Here is a 19,838-nt window from a genome sequence, read left to right on the forward strand (position 1 = left end):
ACTGCCATTGAAGTCAGCCTGTGGATTCAAACTTTTAAGCTGACCTGTTAATATTTCCTCAAGCCACTGCTTCTCAGTGAATTGCATTTTTACCTGCTGATAATCGACACATCACCAGGGACACGAATGTGAAAAATCACCCATCACCTATATAAAATGTATAAACATATATGTATACAAAATATGAAAATCAGTGTGATTTTTTCATTATTTGGGAAAACTGTAAAAAGGAAAAAAAATCACTCCGCAATGAAGAGTCAAAAGCATTTGTTGAACATATGCGTATTCAAACCCTGTAAAGCAGCGATGGAGGATGGTGCTGCTGAGAACTTCCCTTTTTAGCAATTGCTTTGTTAAGAGAGCGCTAAGCACGAGAACCCTGCGTGATCTGCTTGGCTCTGGTGACTGATTATGTTAAGTGTAAAGGCCCTGCATGACATCTTAATCTAAACATTTAAACTCTTTGAAGGAGTCTTGGATTCTGTAGCAAGATAGACTGATTTGTAATCTCCTCTCTCAATGATATCTCCTTTTATCACATAAACCCATATGCCTCAAACGGTGCATTCTTATCTAGTTGATTATGAACAACGTTACTTTCCAAGTAAGCATTCCCATACCTTGTTAAGAGCCTGAATATTAACTGCAAACTCAGCAATTACTGACTATAAGTTGGTTTAGGTAGAAGATGTACCAGTGAAAGGGAGTGGTGACATTCATGTCAGTTTACAGCAATAATACATCTATAGGTCAAAATTGTCTAGCCGGCTCCATCGTAAGTCAGGAATCATTTCATCAAAGAAAACTATGCTGGTGTTACGCTGTCGTAACAGGACAGAGTTTGATCCTATCAAGTTGTCAAACATAGTAAAGAAAAAAGCGTACCTAGAGTTAAGCTCCTAAATCCACTTCCACGTTTGAAATGCGTCATATTAGAGACAGATTTAAGAAGGGAATCTTAACTAGTATCTCTGCTGGTTTTATCAGTAATTTAATCCCCATTCTCATTTATTAATAGAATTTCTTTCTCTCTATCTCCTTTTCCCACCCTCCTTGTGATACACTTAGAAAAGCTTTCCTACTCTCCAGTTGACTGGTACAAACTCATTGTGGGTTCTGCTGTTCTTAATCTTCCCCTGCCAAGAACAAGGCCGGTTCTTCCCCTTCTCCATTGGCAGTAAAATTCTCTTTGAGCGGCCCCCGGTGACGCCACATTGGCTACATCTTGTTTTAGCATTCTTCTTTTTACGGCGGCAGTGCAGCATGTTATAGTGTGCCTTAATTACGATGTGTTTTAAGATGCTTATCAAAGAAAAGGCAGTTTATATCTTTGTTCTTATAGCACCTAATATATATTTAGTTTGGGCAAAGGGCTTTGGAAAGCACTCATTAAACTCTGAATGTTTTAAATGTTTTTACTTCTCTGTTGTTTTTTTTTTTAGCTATTCTTTAAAGGAAGGTTTATAACGAAGTGGGGTGTTTGGCATGCAATCAATTAGCTGAATTTTTAGAAATGGCCAGGTCATAAGGATGCTGGTATTTATATTTTTAGTTTTATGTGTTTAGTTTAAAAGAAAAAGTTGAGTCCTTCAAAAACTAATTTTGCATTCTGCATAGGGTGTTTGATAATTGACACATACATTTAAAAAAAGAGCCAAAGGCATCAATGAATAGGTGTCATGACATACAACAGTAGGATGCTTGCTCATCTCATGCTCATGTACTTCCAAAGTGACCAGTGAAAACAGCTGAGTCTTGTTGGTGTCTTTATCTGAGAAGTTAGGCCCCAACTTTTGCCTTTTGGACGCAGCCTGAGAGATGTAGAGAGAGTGCTGGACCTTTGCAGCAGGAGTACAGGGAAATCTTTTCACAGTCCTGAGTTTTGCATGTCCTTGGTTTTGTGTGTGTGCCTGCGAGTAGGTACATGTAGATAATTTGTCCCAGTGTATTGCTTTTGGTACGTACTGCTAGTTAAGCTGTTGTAGCCGTGCTACTCTAAGCCATTTCTGAAGCAGAACTGTAGCTGTGCCTTCTCCTTTACCGATTCCCTTTGGAAACGGAGACCATCTGGGGAGGTGAGGCAGCACCAACCTCTTTTCTGTGCACGGTAAATCTTAAAAAATAAAAAAATCCACAGTTCAAAATAGACCTGTTGTTTTTTCTAATTTATATGCAAAGCTTATCTGTTGGTACTAATGTCTACTTTTTAATAAATTTATTTATTTATTAAAATTTAATATGAAAGCTTTGATTAAAAAATTAACAATACAGAAATTGGCCAGCTGCCTACGGATAAAATATCTCACAGAAGCCATGGAAGAGACAGCCTTTATTAAAACCTACCCCTACCCTCAATCCTTTATATGAACTTAAAACTAAGGCAAAAGTTGACCTTTAGAGGTGTAAGAAGTGAAGAGGCACCTCTGTAATGGTCAGTCTATTGAACATCAGCCAAGTTTTCCTGTGCTTGTAATGCTGGGACTCTTCTCAAAATTTCATGCGGACATTACCCTGTTTAAAGAAATCATGGATGTCCCATTTGGCACTCTGCAGGCAGCCAGCCTTTCAAGAAGAAACCTACTGGATAAAACTATCCACTTAAGTCAATGACAAAATTCAATTCTGTCTGGATATCACCCACGAACTCTGCAAAGTCACCAGCTGAAAGCACCAAGGACTCTGAAGGACAAACTGATCTTGCTCAGACGTGACGGGAAGTTCTTCCTGTTTGCTTCTCCACTGGGAGCAACTTCACAGCGACTGTAGGTCGGGATTTGTGTGCTGCCCCTGCTTGGCAGCTGCATGCTGGAGAACAGCTGCACAGAAAAATGCCTGATCCATCCACGACTGCACACAGCTTTCCGGTTTAGGTGGATGATGATTTAAATAAGTGAAGGTTCGGAACTCGATACCTGCATGATCCAGAACACCTCACATGGACCAGTGCTGTACTTTTCAGATGTTTAACTGCAAACAAAGCAGTTGCATGATTTTGTTTGATTGTTTGTTTGTTTTAAAAGGAAAAAGGAAATGCAATGCAAGTTACGCTCATATTGAAGTCGATCCATTCCCTTATGATACAAAGCAATTATAATTCAGACAAATCATATGCTTCTGTTAATGCAGACATAAATTACGAACCAAAATAGTGTATGTACCTTTACAGGTTATGTTAGAGTTGCCATGGAAAAAAAAAAACAAACGGGTTTGAGTGTTGTGTTACAGATCCTGGCAGCGCGTCCCATCTCTGATGGCAGCGTGTGCCGGGGCGCGCAGAGGCTGTCCCCAGCGGAAAGGCCGACCCAACGCTGCTGGGCGCCGGCTGTCGCTGGTTGGCAGAGCGCGACCTTGGGGCTAAACGGCGGCTGGTTTAAGGTACAGCAGCTCCGTCACCTTGTGTCCTTGCGTCCTTGCCTGACACTGCCACCTGCTTGTAATTAAAAAAATAAACCATTTTTTGTGTGCACGAAAAGTTAACCCAAGCACAAAGTAATGTTGCGATCCAGTGAAATGGACAATGGACAAAGCAAGCACGGGAAGGCATTCCTGATTTTTCTCACCACCGTGCTGCATTTGCAACACCTCCGTCCCCGAGGGAGCGGCCGCTGGCGCCTGGGGCGCAGCACCCACCACCCACCCAACCCACTCAGCTCTGAAACCGCACCAACTTTTCCTTTGACGGACCGATTTCTTTGCAATACCTTAAACCAAACCCCAGCCTGGGCAACGAACGCTGCTTTATTAACACCACAGGGTCTAGGGGAGGGGGCGGCCGAGGGTGGCTGGGCCCTGTCGCGGGGTGGACGGTGCGGCGCAGGGCGGCGGGCACCCGCCTGCGGCAGCCGCTGGGTCCTGCCGCTCCGCACAGCGGCCGCCGCCGCCGGCTCCCGCCGCCCTGGCCCGCGGGGCGCCCGGGTGCCCGAAGCGGGGAGGAGGGGCCCGGCCCGGCCCGGCGGAGGGCGGCGGCCCCGGCGGGCCGCAGGAAGCGCTGCCGTCACCCGGCCCTGCCCCGCTGCGCTGCCGGCGGGAGGCTGGGCTGCGCCGGGCCGCGGGCCGGGCCGCCCCACTCCGACTCGGGAGTCCCCAGAAAGGGGATGCGGCGGCGGCGGACGCCATGAGCTGGCGGTCCGGCTCCCGCGGCGTGGTCCTCACCGCCTACCACCCCAGCGGCGGCGGCGACCCCTCCGGCGGGTGAGTGGCGGCGGCGGGGAGGCCGGGCCGGCGGCAGGTGCGCTCGGGCTCTGCGGGGCGGGGGATGCGGAGGAGGAGGAGGAGGAGGAGGAGGAACAGTGGAGCTGGCTCCGCGGGCAGCTGTTGCCGCGGGGAGAAGGTGCCGGGGGGCTAGTGGGGTTTCCCCGTCTCTGCACTTCGTCCCGCATCCTCTCAAACGGGTTTTCCTTACTTTTTTTTTTTTTTTTTTTTTTCCCCACCCGTTTTCTGTAGTAACCTCCGCCGTGGAAGCCCCAGGCGCGTTGCTGGGCCACGGGGAGAGCCGGGTGGGAACAGCAGACGCCGGCTGTTGCCAAGGCGTTTGTAGCCGAGCGCGCGGCCGCTGCTCAACCCACGCCGTTCCCGGCCGCTGCTCAGCACGCGCCGTTCGTTCCCGGGCGGTGGGGGCTGCCCCGCCGCTCCAGGGGGAACCGGACCCCAGAGTCTGCGGGATCAGGCTGTTCGTGGGATGCAGGGCGTAGATTTTCATACCACCTCTTTGCGCTGCACCGCTTTGTTCTTTGCGTTATTGGTTTATTTTTGTTTGGTTGGTTGGTTTTTTTTAATGAGATAAACAGAAGGAAGGTACCGGTAAGGACAAGATAAACTTGTTAAAGCATTTGTCATTTTGCTTAAAAGGTGAAACTGATAATGGGCAAAGAAGGCAGCTTTCCTTTTACGAAGGCTGAGGATCTCCTAGTGCCTCACAGCGTGTGTTTAATGCAGGCAGAAGCACTGCCGGCTTTTCCATAGCAATGAGCAGGGAGACTGCTGTGTGGAAAGGAAAGTTTTGTTCTTTATAGCCCATTCAGTCTTGCCTCTTCCTTGCTGAAACTGTCAACAAAGGTCCCATTGATAAAGATGGGACTTTTATTAATGCTGAGAAGCCAGCTGAAACTGGGAAGGTATTGAAACTGGCACGCTGTTTCCATACGTCCATAGGAAGAGCGTGTCTGATCAAGGAGATTATAGTCTGATTAAAAGAAGATAAAATGAAGTACAGTGTCACCCTGGACAAGAGATAGCTCATGCACCATGATATGTCACGCCAAGAGTCCACGGCAAATGCAAGAACTGAACTGAGAAGTACAGCCTACTCTGTGTCTGAACGACAAAGCCATGCCTCTCTTTTTATTGAGGTACTTCCTTCTCCATGACTAATGTTATTTGTCATCATAGCTACATATATAACGGCACTGCAGACGTAGTTGTTTACTATTGAATGTAAAATATGTGCATTTTTGCAAGAAATCACAAAATCTACTACCCTACTTCATTGTCGTTTTTGATGTTTTTACCTCTCATATCCCTCCTCAAACTTCCTGTGGAGGAGGGTCAAGATAAAACCCACTTTCCCTGCTCCTTGGGATAACTTCTGAATAAGGATCTGTGTATCTGTAGACTGTTAGGATCGGTTCCCCCTTTTAACCTGGGTCTGCCTGGATACATGGCTCTAAGCTGCAGTTACTCTTAGCCCCCAGATGCATAAGCACAGTCCTGGGGTCCCTCCATGTCCGAGAAACTTGTTTCCTGTGCTAAGGCAGCACCATTAGGAGCAGAGATCTCACCAGGTTGTCTGCAGTTGCTGTGGGGACAGCCTCCTGGGTAAACTGAGACATTGCTGTGCAAGTGACCGTGATCCTTCACAAATTGTTCTGATGTGGGATGAAGGGAGGGTGTGGGGGATATAAATGTGAAAAGCAGTCTCATTTCCTTAATTATAGCATATAAATGTGTATGTTAAAGCTGTGCAGAACAGGGGATTCCCACAGTTAGTTTTGCCTGAGTTCCACCTGGCAGTGTTACAGCTTTCCAAGCTATGCATGTTTGCCATTTGTCTCATTAAACTAAGATTCAGAAGGACACCTCTTTGCCTTTCTGCTGTGGCACTCTAAATTTGGACCGCAGTCCTGTCTCTCCCTCATTAACCAGGATCTCAACTCCGTGGTCCTGATTTGTCTGCTCCTTCCTGCCCTGGATCCTCAGTGTCTTCCCACTTCTGAAGTGAGAGAGGTTGGGAATGTTATTTTCACGATGGATGGAGGGATGGGAATGACCACTTGTTTTTGTTTGTTTTTTTTTAAACACACAAACAAAACTTTTCTGAAACATTGTAACATTTTTGTGTGATTTTCCCCCCCTTTTTTTTCTAACTACTTTCCTTCTTCATCAAGATTCCCAAGATGTGCAGCGCTGAATGATAATAATAGAGCAAATGCCCAAACCAGCATAATTCTGAAATATTTTGTGGAAATATAGTCTTCCATTATGCTCTGGACAGGGCGTAAGTGTACCAGTTCTGCCATCCAGATTCTGCATTTTATTACTGGTGTGAAATTGGAACTTACTTTGCCTTTTTTAAATACAACAAAATAAGAACAACTTTCAGTATCTAGGTTAGCATCTCTTTGCTAATTTGAAAATTCTGTAATTTTTAACTGGGATGAGAATATTAGGAAGCCAATGTAATACAGTGCCAGCTGTAACGAAGCAACCCTTTTGGAACGATTAATAGAGAAACTATGTTGAACTATTATTTTCAGAGGCATTCAAAACAGTGCATGTAAGAGATTGCATTGTCTTTGGAGGGTTGAGGAAGTTTGGCACTGGTACATCCTGGGAAAAATGATATGTTGGCTGTGCTCCAAAGTGGCATCCTAGGAAAGGACTATACCTCCTAACCAGCTGTTTTTTCCTTCAGGCATATGGGAAGTCTTGCTTCATAGACTAAAGAATTTTAGTGATCTAATAGATTGTTGAGCTACTTTCCTATTCTTTTTTTGGCCCTTTAAAAGCACAATGAGCCTGTGAAATATTTCCTTTCGGAAAGGCTTGCCTTACTATTGGTTAGCTAGGCTAAAATCTGGAACAGCCTTAGGATGATTACTTCCAATTTTGACAATTTAACAATGTTGCCGTGACAGTGGTGATGCACAAAATACATCAGAGCTGTCTTCTTTGCCATAGGGGAGTTTATTTTACATTTTACTTTAAAGAAATGGCGAAAGGAATATCTTCTCGTAGTGTAGATCTTGATTGTGGGTGACTTCTGCGGTATGCCTAAGTATCTAAGAACTTCCTTAGAGAAATGACAAAGGCAGATTACCCATTATCAAATTCAGTTTTAGTAGCTCTATTTTGCATATTGCTTTCAGTTTTCTCACTTCCCAGTTTTAACCCATTAGATCCACTAATGCTTTATTGGCTGTCTTGCTACATGCATTTTACTGTCATCTCCTTTTCTTTATGATGCCCATGCACAAGCTTTTAAACCATTTCTTCTTTTTTTTTCCCCATGGAACCATTTGTTGCTATACGGACTGTGGAAAGTAAGAGTGAATCAGATAGCTTTCAGTCCAAGACCCTGTTTCAGTGTCTGTTTGTAGGCATGTCAGCCTCATGCACATGAAATGTGAAATCCACACCCTTAAGAATAGTCTTCCAGTGCCATTTATGTTCCTTGCTGGGGAATTTTACCCCATCTACTGTGGCAGAAAGGACTGCAAGTCCCGTGTCATACTTGCCAGCCACATGCAGGCGTTTCAGATAACAACAGTCGTCTCATATGTCTGCATGGGCTTACCCTCAGGAAATCAGATGCCATCCAGGGAGTCCTCTACAGGACTATTTCTGTCCTGTAGAGTGAGTGAATGTGTGTGTTTATGTGTATACGTATATGTATGTGTGTAAAAATATTTTAAAAGTGTCATTATAAGGCTAAAGCCAAGTTTGGAGTATTCAACGGATGGGGAATAGGATATAGCAGAACTGCAAGTAAGTGAATGCATGCAGAGCGCATGCAGAACTAACGGCATGCCTACCAGCGTGTGAAGCAAATAAGCTTCTGCTACAGAGCATTTTCAAGAGCCAAACCTGAAATGCAAACTGAGTAATAGAGAAGTGATTTTAAATGTGGTGGCCGCTGGAGGTTGACTTTGCTTTTCTGCCCATACCTTTGTCTTGTCTGGGAGGCTGCCATTCTGTATGGTCTCCCATGCTGCGCCAGACTGTGGTGTGAGTCACAGCCTCCCTGGATCTGTTTCCAGTGACTCACTGCGCCGGCTCACCAGCAGCCAGCACACGTGGTTGTGCTGTCGCTTCATGTGCTCTTCCCTAACTTACGTTGGAAGACCAGTTTTAGTTTTGAATCTTTGCAAGCCAGTGCCTGTTTAACAACATATGTTCCCAAAGGGCCTAGCAATCTTCGCATTGTGAATAACTTTTTAAGAAGGACTGCAACATTTCATAAAGACTAGGACACAGCGTTTGCCGTATTTAAATCTTGCGTTTGGTGTGCTGGTAGTCACTTGCAAAATGGGAATGATCAGTTGAGTTTCTTTGAGACGGAACTAAACCCCAGACCAGTTCTGGAAAGAGTGCTGTAACCCTTAGCTACTGTAAAAGAGAAGATTGCTGCCGCCTCAGATCGCCTCTTTTGAGTGACACCTGCTAGCCAGGGCCTGTGGTCCCCAAAGCTCACTGTCCTGCTTCGTTACTGAATCCCTGCATGACTTTGGGAGGTCTCCATTGGGTTTTGTTGTAGAGAAGTGCCCAGACTTACACATGGTTACTGTGTAAGTCTGAATAAAACAAAATATTTATTTTTGTATGTCTTTGTAAATATGGGCTTTACTAACTTAGTAGTGATAGCATCTGTGTTCGCTGTGGTGATGGGTGACAAGTGAGGTGCATAAAATACTTGGTGTTTTCTACAGACAACTGTGACCTGAATCACTCACTGTTTGATCTCCCTGAGAAAGAAACCAGATGATAGGTGTCCTTTGAGCTTGGAAAAATGACAGACTTCTGCTATGAATTGCCCATAATAAATGATTTTTTTCAAACGTTGACCATAATAGACATTACAAATCACACATACAAGAGGAATTTATTCTTTCCTTGCCAGAATAATCTGCCTCATTCATTATACAAATATTTGCTCAGTTTAATCTGAAGATTTAATAGTTTGCATCTTAAGGTAAGAAGAAATCTAGTAGTAAGCGTGAATTAATGCCTTTTTTCAAGGGCAATTTTCATCTCTATTCTTTCAGAAAGAAAAGCTCTCATTCCTTTCCCCCTCCCTTTCTACCAGTGACTCACTCTTGGAATTGAAATCCAGTGAAATCCAGTATGAAGGACAAAAGCACTGTTAGGGGGACATGTAACACTCAGTGTACAAGGAGCAAACTCACAAGGCGATTACTCACAACTGACTTAAGTTCGTGGAGCCTTTTGCAATTTCGTTTGCAGTCTGCTAGTACAGCACAGATTTCAGGTTCTCCATATCATCACAGCATTTGTTGTTCCTAACCCCTGTAACCTGTCTTTCGTGATGCCAGTATGGATGGCTCAGCACATACCTTCCATATGTCGCTTTGCAAAGCAAAAATCTGTTACTGACTTCACAAAATCATAGCAATCTTTTTATCTGCTAAGTTTGCAGGCTCTATGTGAGCACAATCTTCATCTAAATGCATTAGAAAAATCTTTCCTGCCTTGGATTTGCCTGCTAATTTGAACAGTGTTTATTGTCCGATGCCTACCAACATCTTCAGATAGAGCTGACAGGCAACAATCCATTAAGTTGCTTTATTTAGCATTGCTTTTGTGTCTTTTGTACTTCATGCATGTATAAATATGTAGTGTACTGCAGACTCTTAACGTGTTGCTTAGTTACCAATGTATTAATCCCAGTAACTTGATCTACTGACAGCAAATTGTGGTATCCCAACATTTCCTGCTTCCTTGATTCCGGATTCCTGCTTCCTGGGGTTCCCCCTTCCCCCAGTTTGCATCTTATTTCTTCTTTGAATTCATCTTGCTCCTGCCTTTGGTTCTTGCTGTCTTTCCAATCGATTAAAAAGCCCTCCTACTGCCTGTTAGCTATTGTCAAGTAGCTGCTCAATTTTATCTTGCTAGACGAAGCAAATAATTCTCTTTGAGTCTCTTTGTTTCTTCAGTCTGAAAATCCTTTTTGTGACACTTCTCTTCAGCATTTTCAGCATCCTTCTTTACACGTGCCCTGTTACTTTGCTTCTCCACCTCCCAGCCTGAATTACATGCAGTACTTCAGTGTCAGTCTCGTGAGTGTTACCTACACAGGTGAAATCACTTCCTTGCTGCTAATGACCACCGCAGCCAATTGCGTATACTGTGGTCACACTGTCTTGTTTTTCTAAGCATCCTGGTGGAATTCACTGAGTTGTGTGTCCTTTCTGAGCCCTAGATCTGCTCAAGTTCTTCTTTTTCAGTGCAGTCCTCATTGCGTAGCCATAGTCACAGTTTCTTGCACTTAAACATCCATTTAGCACCTGTCAGTATGATAAAACAACATTATTTCAGCAAGCCCAGTTCACTAGGTGACCTAGATTATTCTACGTCATGGATGTAGATTTGATTTAACGCCCTTCGCTGTCAGTGAAACTAGTCTATTCAGTTCTGCTCTGGGTCAGGCCCTTAAACAGCTATGAAATGAGAATAACTGGGCTGAATCAGTGGAGCTACATAGCAGAAATGAGGAAAATCAGGGACCTCTGTATATAGGCTTTCTTTTTTATTTTAATGACATACAGAGAATGAGATGTCATGCTTGTCTAGCTATAAGGAATGTGAAGCATAAAGGCCTTTGGAACATTTTAATTAAGGGCTTTCCCTTTTTTGCTCGAGTATGTACAAATCTAGAGGATACAATGTATTACTAGTTGTGCTGTTACAAGCATGTGGACTGCACAAAACTAGAATGTAACTGAACTTCCCATGAGCAAAGTGCCAGAGGAGCCGTGTAAATCTGAACTCCAACATTCGCTCTAAGTGTGGTATCAAGTGAATGTTTTTTTGTTGTTTCTCTAAGTTCTTTTTCTCTGAAGAGCAGAATTGTTGAACTTGTTTTCAAATAAGACTAATGGCATTTTCAGCCTGCTGATACTGGCACTCGATTAAAAAGTGTTATAATGTATTGTTGTTGCCAATATTTTACTCGTTTCGTAACTGTTACTAGCGAGGCTGTAGCTGAAAGCCGTGAGGTTTTAAAAGTCTACTCATACTTGTTTTGTCAACATCTGCAATGCCAGCACCCCTCTCTATAGTTAATGCTTTTTTACTAGAGTTACTGGGTACATAGCGTCATTTTTTTCTTCTATGAATCACAATACTACAGCTGAACGGAGGCCGTAATTACAGTAAGTGATACAGCGAGGTTCCTGCTGTGAGTGGCATTGCAGACTCCTGTTATGCATGGGTCACTGATTGCCACTCTGGGCTCCTTGGTAAATCAACTTGGCCAGGGAAAGAAAAACTCCACGCTCGTGAGTTTTGAGTATTTCCAGCACGACAGTGGACTGTATGGTGAGGGCTGCTGGCTTTACAATGAACTTGCCGCTGCCTTGGAGCCTTGATCTCAAAATAATCGTGTTCAGGCAGGAATTTCAATATTTATAGCCAGATAAATAGGAAAAAAAAGTAGAGATTTTTTTTGGATGTGTACAAAATAAGTAGACCTGATTTATTTCATAAGTAAAATTATAGCCGTCATTTTCTGAGGTATATTTTTGGTGATACTCCAAGCAGCATATGGGATGCGCACCTAAGCAATTTACCCCTCTGTGCTCCCCAAAAAGCTGAAATGATTAACAACTTATTTGGTCATTGTTTTTTGTGCCAACTTTCTTGTATTACAGCAGAATAAAACAGTGCACAGAAATGGTTACTTAGCTGGTCATACCTTCCCATGAGTATATGCTGCTCCATATTCCCCCTTGTTCCGTGACTCTATTCCCTACCCTTCCTACTGCAGCATCCCAGTCCTCTTAGCCTAGAAATGCTATAATGAGAATTTCAGAGATTTTATCTGTCATCTTTCTACAACACCCTTCTTTCCTAGGGAAGCTTCTTAGACCAAAAGGTGACAATGAAAACGTGTCAGAATATGTCCTTTGAAGTGCCCCTAGTATTGATGGAGGACTTAAAAGGGTTTGGGGTGAAGTATTTGAGGAGCAGCAAATGTGAATGTTTTTAGCACGCTCAGAAATACAGTCGAAGGTATGCCACACATGAGAAAGCAACAAGGTAAGAATAATGCTGTATTCAGCAAATAAATTAATCTTATCATGCATACTCAGTGCCAAACTGCAGCAGAACAGTTGACACATATTGCTTGATTTAGCATCAGTACAAATCTTGAATTTACCACTGCTCTGACTACCTCTTCTTCCTGTCCACCAGTCACTAAACCACCCAGATAACTTTTACTCTGGCTTAGGGAAGTCAGATATTTTGACTTCTCTTCTCTGTTTGAAACTCAGGAAAATATTTAAGAGGATGCGTGAGAGGATTGTTTGCTCAATGTTTAGTGATAATGCGCTCAGTAACGTACATTGTTTAATTTTTATTATTTGTAATCAGTTGATTGTTTTTAGCTGATTTCTATGTAATTGTCAGAACAATAGTTGGCAGGAGTCAAGGCCACTGATGAAATATTCCTTCTATCAGAAATTCTCTGCCTTTAATAAAATACAACAGCAAGGTCCAGGAGTATACTATATCAAGAGGTAACAGGGAGCTTTGCCCATGGTTTAAGAGAGTGCAAGGTTAGATTTTAACTGTACAAATAAAGTAGAAAGTTCTTGTAGGCTTGTAATGGCCCAAAGAGTCGTATAGTAACTGTGGTTATAGCTGTGGTTGTGAGTCTGCAGTCCCAGATACAAAGCAAGAGGCTTGGAGCAGTAACCAGAAGCCCCAGCTACTGAACAGCAAGGAAACCCTGATAAGTGCTGTCACACACGGAGCCATCACTCACTGGCCAGTCACAGCAGGAGACCAGAGTGGTGGCTACCACAGGCCAGTCAGTGGAAGACGCTTTCTCTGTTGGCAGTTGCTCAGAGGATGATAGATCCAACAGCTCCATAGTGTAGCTTCTGGAGCCTCACTGTTGATTCCCTTTGCCACAGCCGGATAAGGGAACACCGGTAATGGTGTCATTGTGGGAATAGTCATCCCTATCATTGCAACCCATTTAGAGGGTGGGCTTTCAAGTCCTACTAAACTTGTTCCAATGACTTGGCTTGTGTCATCTTCTCCCGAGAAGCCTGTTGTTCAGGTAGACTTGAGGAATGCTTTCTTGTTCTGTTTAAAGTATTATCAGAGGAGAGAGAAGCCACACTATTTCCTGAAAATTTTTCTTTTCATCTCAGAGTGCCTTCTAAGGCTTGTCCTGGACCAGCAGAAGTTTTGATGTGGGTGGAGGTCACGGCCATCTTAGGCTGAGATAAGTGGAGGCTGACAAGAGTGGGGACATCACTGAAACTTGAGTTGCCTTCCACTCTCGTGTTATACCTCCCTAATGTTTTTCTTGCCCTGCCATTGGCATTTCTAAGCTGACTGAAGTAGGTTGAGCTGAATTTAAAAAAATCCAACTGAAAGCAGTATTTTTTTTCAAGTGTTGTTACCAGACAGATTGGTTTCTTAACCTAGCTCAGCAAGTGACTGCATCAATGATAGTGCTGGCACAAGAGGAGTGATGGAAACCCCCAGGAAAGGGGGATTTGACAGAACCTGCTGGCAGCAGCCTACATCTGTGCCACCTTAATGTGATCATTGTGAGGCTGCAATTTGACAAGATAACTCATTTTTGTGAGTCCTCGTACTGTCTATGGCCACATCCAGTGAGAGGCTCCTCTGATATAATTTAAATCCATTGGTTCAGATTTGCTGACAAGTTATGTGATGGCTTAACTTTGTACTGACAGTTTTTCAGTCAGTTCAGGTACAGCTTGTCCTTTAGCAGCTGCCCTAAAGCTAGTGTAAGCTTCATCTCCAGCTCATTTGGTGCTGAGTCACACCGCTCAGTGATTCAGTCGCGTGCATGGCCTCTACCTGCAAAAGGTGAGCTGCGATGTGAGAAGTCGTCCTTGGGATCCAGGTGTGCTGCACAGCAGGGAACACCTGCACTCCTCTTACGGAGCTGTGGAGAACCTGCCTTCTCCTCGTGGTCTGTGCATGGCACAGCGCAGCCTGCCTCACGAAACGGAACAAAAGCCCAGCTTGGATTCCCATACACTGTACGGAGGTAGAATGCAGCTTCTAAATTATGGTTGGTCACCAGTTGATAGGCTCTTGAAAGGTTGCTGATTTGTGCCTTGTTTAAACACACCTTTCTTTGCTCTGAACTTTGCACCAGAAAGATCGCTGGGGTTTCATAGTGCCCAGGGTAGTGCATCAAAACAGCATCAGGAATGAGAAGTATAATCAGAATAGATCTTATGATTTCCTGTAAGGAACACGACCTAGCTTTTCATTGCAGTAATATTTTCTGTTTTAAGGGTAAAAGAGACTAAGACATTAAATATATAAGACATTATACAAATATGTAATTTAAAATATTAGGTACTAATTAAAATGTCCAAGCAGCTGTCCAGTGATCCAAATTCTATCTGCCTTCCACTTTGAGAGAAGGATATTTACACTGTGGTACTTGTTATTCTTTGACAGGAAAGCTGAGAAAAAGACTGTATTTGTTTGAACTTCTTACTGTGGATGGTGTATATAAGAACAAACTCAAACATGATCTTTTTTCTCCTAGTAAGTAGGAGCTGCTCATGGAAGTTTATGGAAAACTTTATGAGCTTCATGCTGTGAAAGCTGGTATTTGGCACTTAGTAGTTCAAATCAGAAAACAGTTTATGAAGGCATATGGTATTAAAATCACTGTGATGTGTCACAGTGTTTTGTTTTTTGTGTATTGGTTGAGCTTTTGAAGTGATTGTTAAAGAAAGTTTAGTCATCCTGTCTTAGGGAGTGGAAAGGAGACATTGGCTTACGTGTTTTCACGCACTGTCTATTTGCTGAATTATTTGATACAGGTTTCACTAAACACAGACCTCAGTAGAGGTTGCTATAATTTCTCTTGAGAAGTTTCATTTTATATATAAGTATATATTTAATCTCTGAAATAGAAATTAGGCGCAAATTCAGTTTCTGCTGTATACTTTTGAGAGTTGCTAAGTGAGATCCAGTTAGTTAGCAGCTGGAGCCAGAGCGTCAGTCAGTACCTTTGCACGGGGCCATGCCAGCAGGAAGCGGGGCAGGAGATGGGATGGGACGGGACGGGGTGACAAAGCACTCAGCGTAAGCAGCCTTATATGACAGTCTTTTCAAACCTTTCAACCTGTGTATTATGATATCAGCTTATACTTAAAATTTCACAGGAGCCTGGAGCCAAGCTCTTAGCTGTCTTTTAGCAGCAAGGTGTCCCCTCTCCCGTGAACAGATCACCAGGCTGTGCTGAGTGGTGGCTTTCTCAGGCACATCTCCACTGCAGCGTGCTCAGACCGTAGCCCAGCAGCAGCATGCTCCTGTGGGACAGCCTTGTCGTGGTGTTCGTCTGGGTTTGAGCCCAGGCTGAGAAACTTTTCCTTCAGCCCGGCTCGGCCTTTTGGGTTTGTTTTTTTTCTTCCCCCCATCTGTGGTGTGGTGTTGACACAGGTGCACAACCTCTGATTGAGGACAAGGTTGATGCGTTTCATACCATGCTCTATTATGTTAGTCTCCTGGAGGTTTTTGAACCCCTATTTCTTTCTTACCCTCCAAGTCTTCCCACATAAGTAATTTCATATAAAAAGTGTAATTCAACTTTGATCCAAAAGACCTTCAGTTGGACAAAGGGTATTTCTCCACATAGGTTATCTTGCACAGATCACTAGTAGGAGTTACTGTTCTTATTAAATAGAAGAATCAAGGTTCCATCCGCATATACTGTTTTGGTTTCTCTTTCTTTTATTTTTTTTTTATTTTATTTTTTTATTTGCAAACTTCCTTTTGGGTGTACCGGTAAATAACTTTTTTTTTTTTTTTTTTACAATGTATACTGACTTGTATGATTTTGTACATGGCTATAAATGTAATTTAGTTTGCTGGCTAGGAACACAAAATTTTTGGCTACCAGTGTTGCTCTGGGCAGCAATTTTTGGTATAAAACCCCTTTTATTTGCCTACTGTAAATTTCTTTCTACAATTCTGATTTCCTTTAAGACTTGAAGTTCTCTGTCTCTCTGATTTTCTTTCCTTCCATTCTATAATACGTACATTGTATATATTTATATATGAATAGATGATCTGTAATTCTGTGGATTTGATTTCTGATTTCTATGAAGTGATGGTTTCATCCCATCGGAGTACACAGGTCATTTTGTAGATATTAACCTCTTCCTGAAGATTTGTTTTATTTTCCTTTCATTTAGTTTTATTCAACTTGCAAATGACGATTGAGAGGTAAAAGCTTTTTGTTACAATATGCAACATCATCTACTAATTAATATCTCTGAAATATTGAGTTGAATGAGCAATACAAGGGAAAAAGCAGTGGCATTGTGTTTTTTGTGGGAGGTGGCTTTGCTGCTCAAACGGTCACTGTGTTACCTTGGATGTCTAATCATGACCTCCAGCAGAAGAAAGCTTAGGTGTCGCCTGGAGGTGCAGTGCTGAGGTGATGCTCATGCCTTTTCTATGGATGATTTCTGTTTCTAAATAAGGAATTATTCTCTGCTGTGGCCACAGAGGGTGGTGATTTGCACTGGGCTGATGGCCTGCTTCAGTCTTGCATCTAGTTGGCTTTGCTCAATGTTGTCACATGGTCCTCTGACAGTCCTGGTAGCTGGAGTTTTCTCATGTAGTCTCTCCTAGCAAACAGTGATACCCCTCCCTTTCCCCCAGATAGCACTTGGTGTACGGCAGGCTGGCTGCCTTCCCGCTTGGGCTGTCTTTGAAAGGCCCTGGCTGTTAAGGATGGGGTGCCCGAGGTGTGACATGTGGTTGTTTTGGGGTGGGGATTTTGGCTGCTCCAAGAAGGGTGCTCAAAGGGTGGTGTCTGCTTCTTGTGAGTTACCTCGTAGAGGGTGGGGTGGCCTTGAGGTGTCACCCTTGGGGGCATCCCCCTGGGGCACTCCGAGGTTGCACTGGTGTGAAGACCATGTGAACCAAGCCAGAGGAACTGAAGCCGAGGAACATTACTTGGGGCACTCTTGTGGAAGAGGCAGCTTCAGTGCGTTACCTCATCATTTAGAACAGTAGTGTATATACATAGTAATATAAAAAGTCATATTTATTCTGAGACAGCATTGTACAAATCATTCTAATTAATTTACTTCTGAGGCGTCATGAAACATCAGAAGAGTGAAAATGAGGTCAGTTGCCTAGAGGGCACAGTCAATGAAAATATCCTTAAATTCTTGATTGCACCTTCCTGACTTTGGAAGAGGAAGGAGATGTGAGGACCTCTGGTGAAAACAAGGTAGTGGAAGCTGTAAAATATGTCCACCAGTTCTGCATTTAGAGAGCTGAGAATTCAGAAAATAGTATAATTTAGGTATATGGGCATTTGTCTTTCTTTGAATGTCTCCTTTTCATCTTTAAGTTAAAATGTGTTGTAAATTTTCTGTTACAGAGTTTCTACTTCCCTTGCTATGTTGACTTACATTGTAGGTTGCAAACTCTTTTAATGCTGACAAGTGTATGTTTCCCTTTCTGTGATAACCTGTCAGCACTTGGATAGTTTTTGTAAATGTAAGGCTTTGTCCAGGAGCGTTATTTTGTCGAGGAAATAATTCTTTATCCTCTGAGATAGAATTGGCTGCTTACACAATCAAAGATTTCTTGCATCCAAAGAAACTGTTAAGATTGCAAAAGTGCATGTTCAGTGCAGAAAATATTAAGATGTTCTGGTAGGAAGGGGCTCAACTGTGTCACCCTGCCTGAGCTTGAAGGGTGCATTTGTCACCCGGATCAGGCCCAGAGATGTTCGGTTCCTTCATCGTCTCCCCAGCGATGTTGGTATGTGCCGGCTCCCTAAATTTTAGGGCGCTATGGGAGCTGGAAAGGCAGTAGGGTCCTGACAGTATGGCGAGGTGACATGAGGGCTGGGGACAGGACAAGTGGTTGGGCAGTACAGCTCAGGATCTGGGAGTGAAGGACTTGTGGGGTGCCCTGCAGCTTCTGCTCTGGTTTGCCTCACGCCTCCTTCCCTTCGCTGTTGAGAAACATCTCTGCTCTGTGCACCCAGGTCAGGCCTGTTCAGGCTGTCTTTCCTTCCTCCCTCCCCTACCCCAAATTACGGGCTTAGATCACTGTTTTCAATTTCACTAAAATGATTTTTTCAAATGAATTAAAATAAGGTTTTCGTGCGTGACTTCATATTGCATTCAGCAATTTTTTTTTCTGTGTACATATGATACTGTATAAAAACATATGGTATTCATTTGTAGAAGATGCGTCTCATCATGGGAAGTACAGATGTCTAGCATGGGGAGCTTCGTCCTGTAACTAAGAATCATGGATAGTAATACCCAAGAGTGCACAGCATTGCTTTTGTGCTTCCGTACACAGTGTATGTACATATGGCAAAAGAAAATACGCATTTGTATTTATAGAAGGATCTGCATATGGATTGTGCCTTATTTCAGGTTTAATATATTAGATGTGAAGCATTGTATTACCTTGATTACTTCACCTTGAGAAGCCTTGATTATTACTGGTATCTGTAATCATAGCTACTTAGTGTTATGTGTATGTACTGTTTTACCCCATTTATACAAAGGAATAAGTCTACAGTTGAAGTCAGGGATTTAACCTCTAGATACACAGGGAAAGTTAAAGAGTACAATGTCATTTTTTACTTGCATTTTTGCTGTCAGTTAACGCTCTAGTGAAGTGTTTTGTTTGGGAATGCAGGGTAAAGGTTATGGCTAATATTAGTGATGCAATAATTTAAAAAAGACAGATGGATGTTGCTTTATATAACTGATTGGCATCTTCCAAAATAGACTGATACCATTTTAGAACAACAATCATGGAGAACATTATCAGCTGGAAAAACATAGGTGGCACCTTTACATTGATTTTGAAACTGGTATCTCTCATGTTTGTAGGATGCTGGCAAAGAAAGGAGTGTTGGTTAGGAAGGAAAACAAAGGATTTAATGAATAATTTCTATTAAGAATTATCATCTAAATAATTTATAAATCTGAAAAATTACAGGTTTTTTTTTTTAATTACTACTTGCATTAAATATTTAAATCACAGAATTCTCACAGTCCCTGCCTGCATCCTCTTTTTGATCAGTGTAATTTAAACTAAAGTTGGTAATAACTTTTCTGGTCTTCTGTTTCCATAATTCTGGAAAGAATTTTTTTCTCATTTTACTAGCAGCACATTTTTTTTCAGCTGCAGAGCAAGCAGTGACCATCAGCCTTCCCTTTCTGACCCGTCTTGAACATTTCCTCTTGCCACCTTAAAATAGGATGACGGTCTTCCGTGACTGTGTTAAGTTTTGATGAACTCACTGTCCATGTACCCACATGGAAAGGAGACTGCTTAGGCCAAAAAAGAGTCAGATCTAAGAGTAAAGAACAAAAAAATGTAGTGCTGTTAATGGAAATGAGAAACAAGGATTAAATGTGTAAAATTGTGATCAACTAGTAATAAAATACATATGAGATGGTTTTTAGGGTTTTCATTTTGAACAGTTGTTCCTACTAAATGATCAGTATGTAATTTGCACGTTTTATTTACTTTCTCTTTATTTCCAGTGCTTGTTTCTTTTCTGTTTTTCCCCCTATTGTTTGGTTTGTATTGTGTTCTCT

The 19,838-nt window shown here is 42.7% G+C and overlaps 1 protein-coding gene across 7 annotated transcripts in view; it reads left to right on the top strand.

Moving 5' to 3' along the window:
- ARHGAP18 (Rho GTPase activating protein 18) overlaps positions 1-19,838 on the top strand; it is a 104,062-nt gene that overhangs the window by 24,940 nt on the left and 59,284 nt on the right. The window contains exons 1-2 of one of the 7 annotated variants that reach the window (XM_074580747.1): positions 4,012-4,191; positions 5,152-5,348. The exons of 2 other annotated variants lie outside the window; for them this stretch is intronic. In XM_074580747.1, the coding sequence (XP_074436848.1) occupies positions 5,329-5,348 (20 nt within the window). In that variant the 5' untranslated portion in view covers positions 4,012-4,191; positions 5,152-5,328. Of the gene's footprint in view, positions 1-3,981; positions 4,229-5,151; positions 5,349-7,835; positions 7,984-19,838 lie in introns of those variants that run through there. 4 more of the 7 variants (XM_074580752.1, XM_074580750.1, XM_074580749.1 and 1 more) reach the window with 4 other exon arrangements.

Source organism: Larus michahellis, chromosome 3 (assembly GCF_964199755.1).
Source record: "Larus michahellis chromosome 3, bLarMic1.1, whole genome shotgun sequence".
In the NCBI taxonomy this organism is placed as follows: Eukaryota; Metazoa; Chordata; class Aves; order Charadriiformes; family Laridae; genus Larus; species Larus michahellis.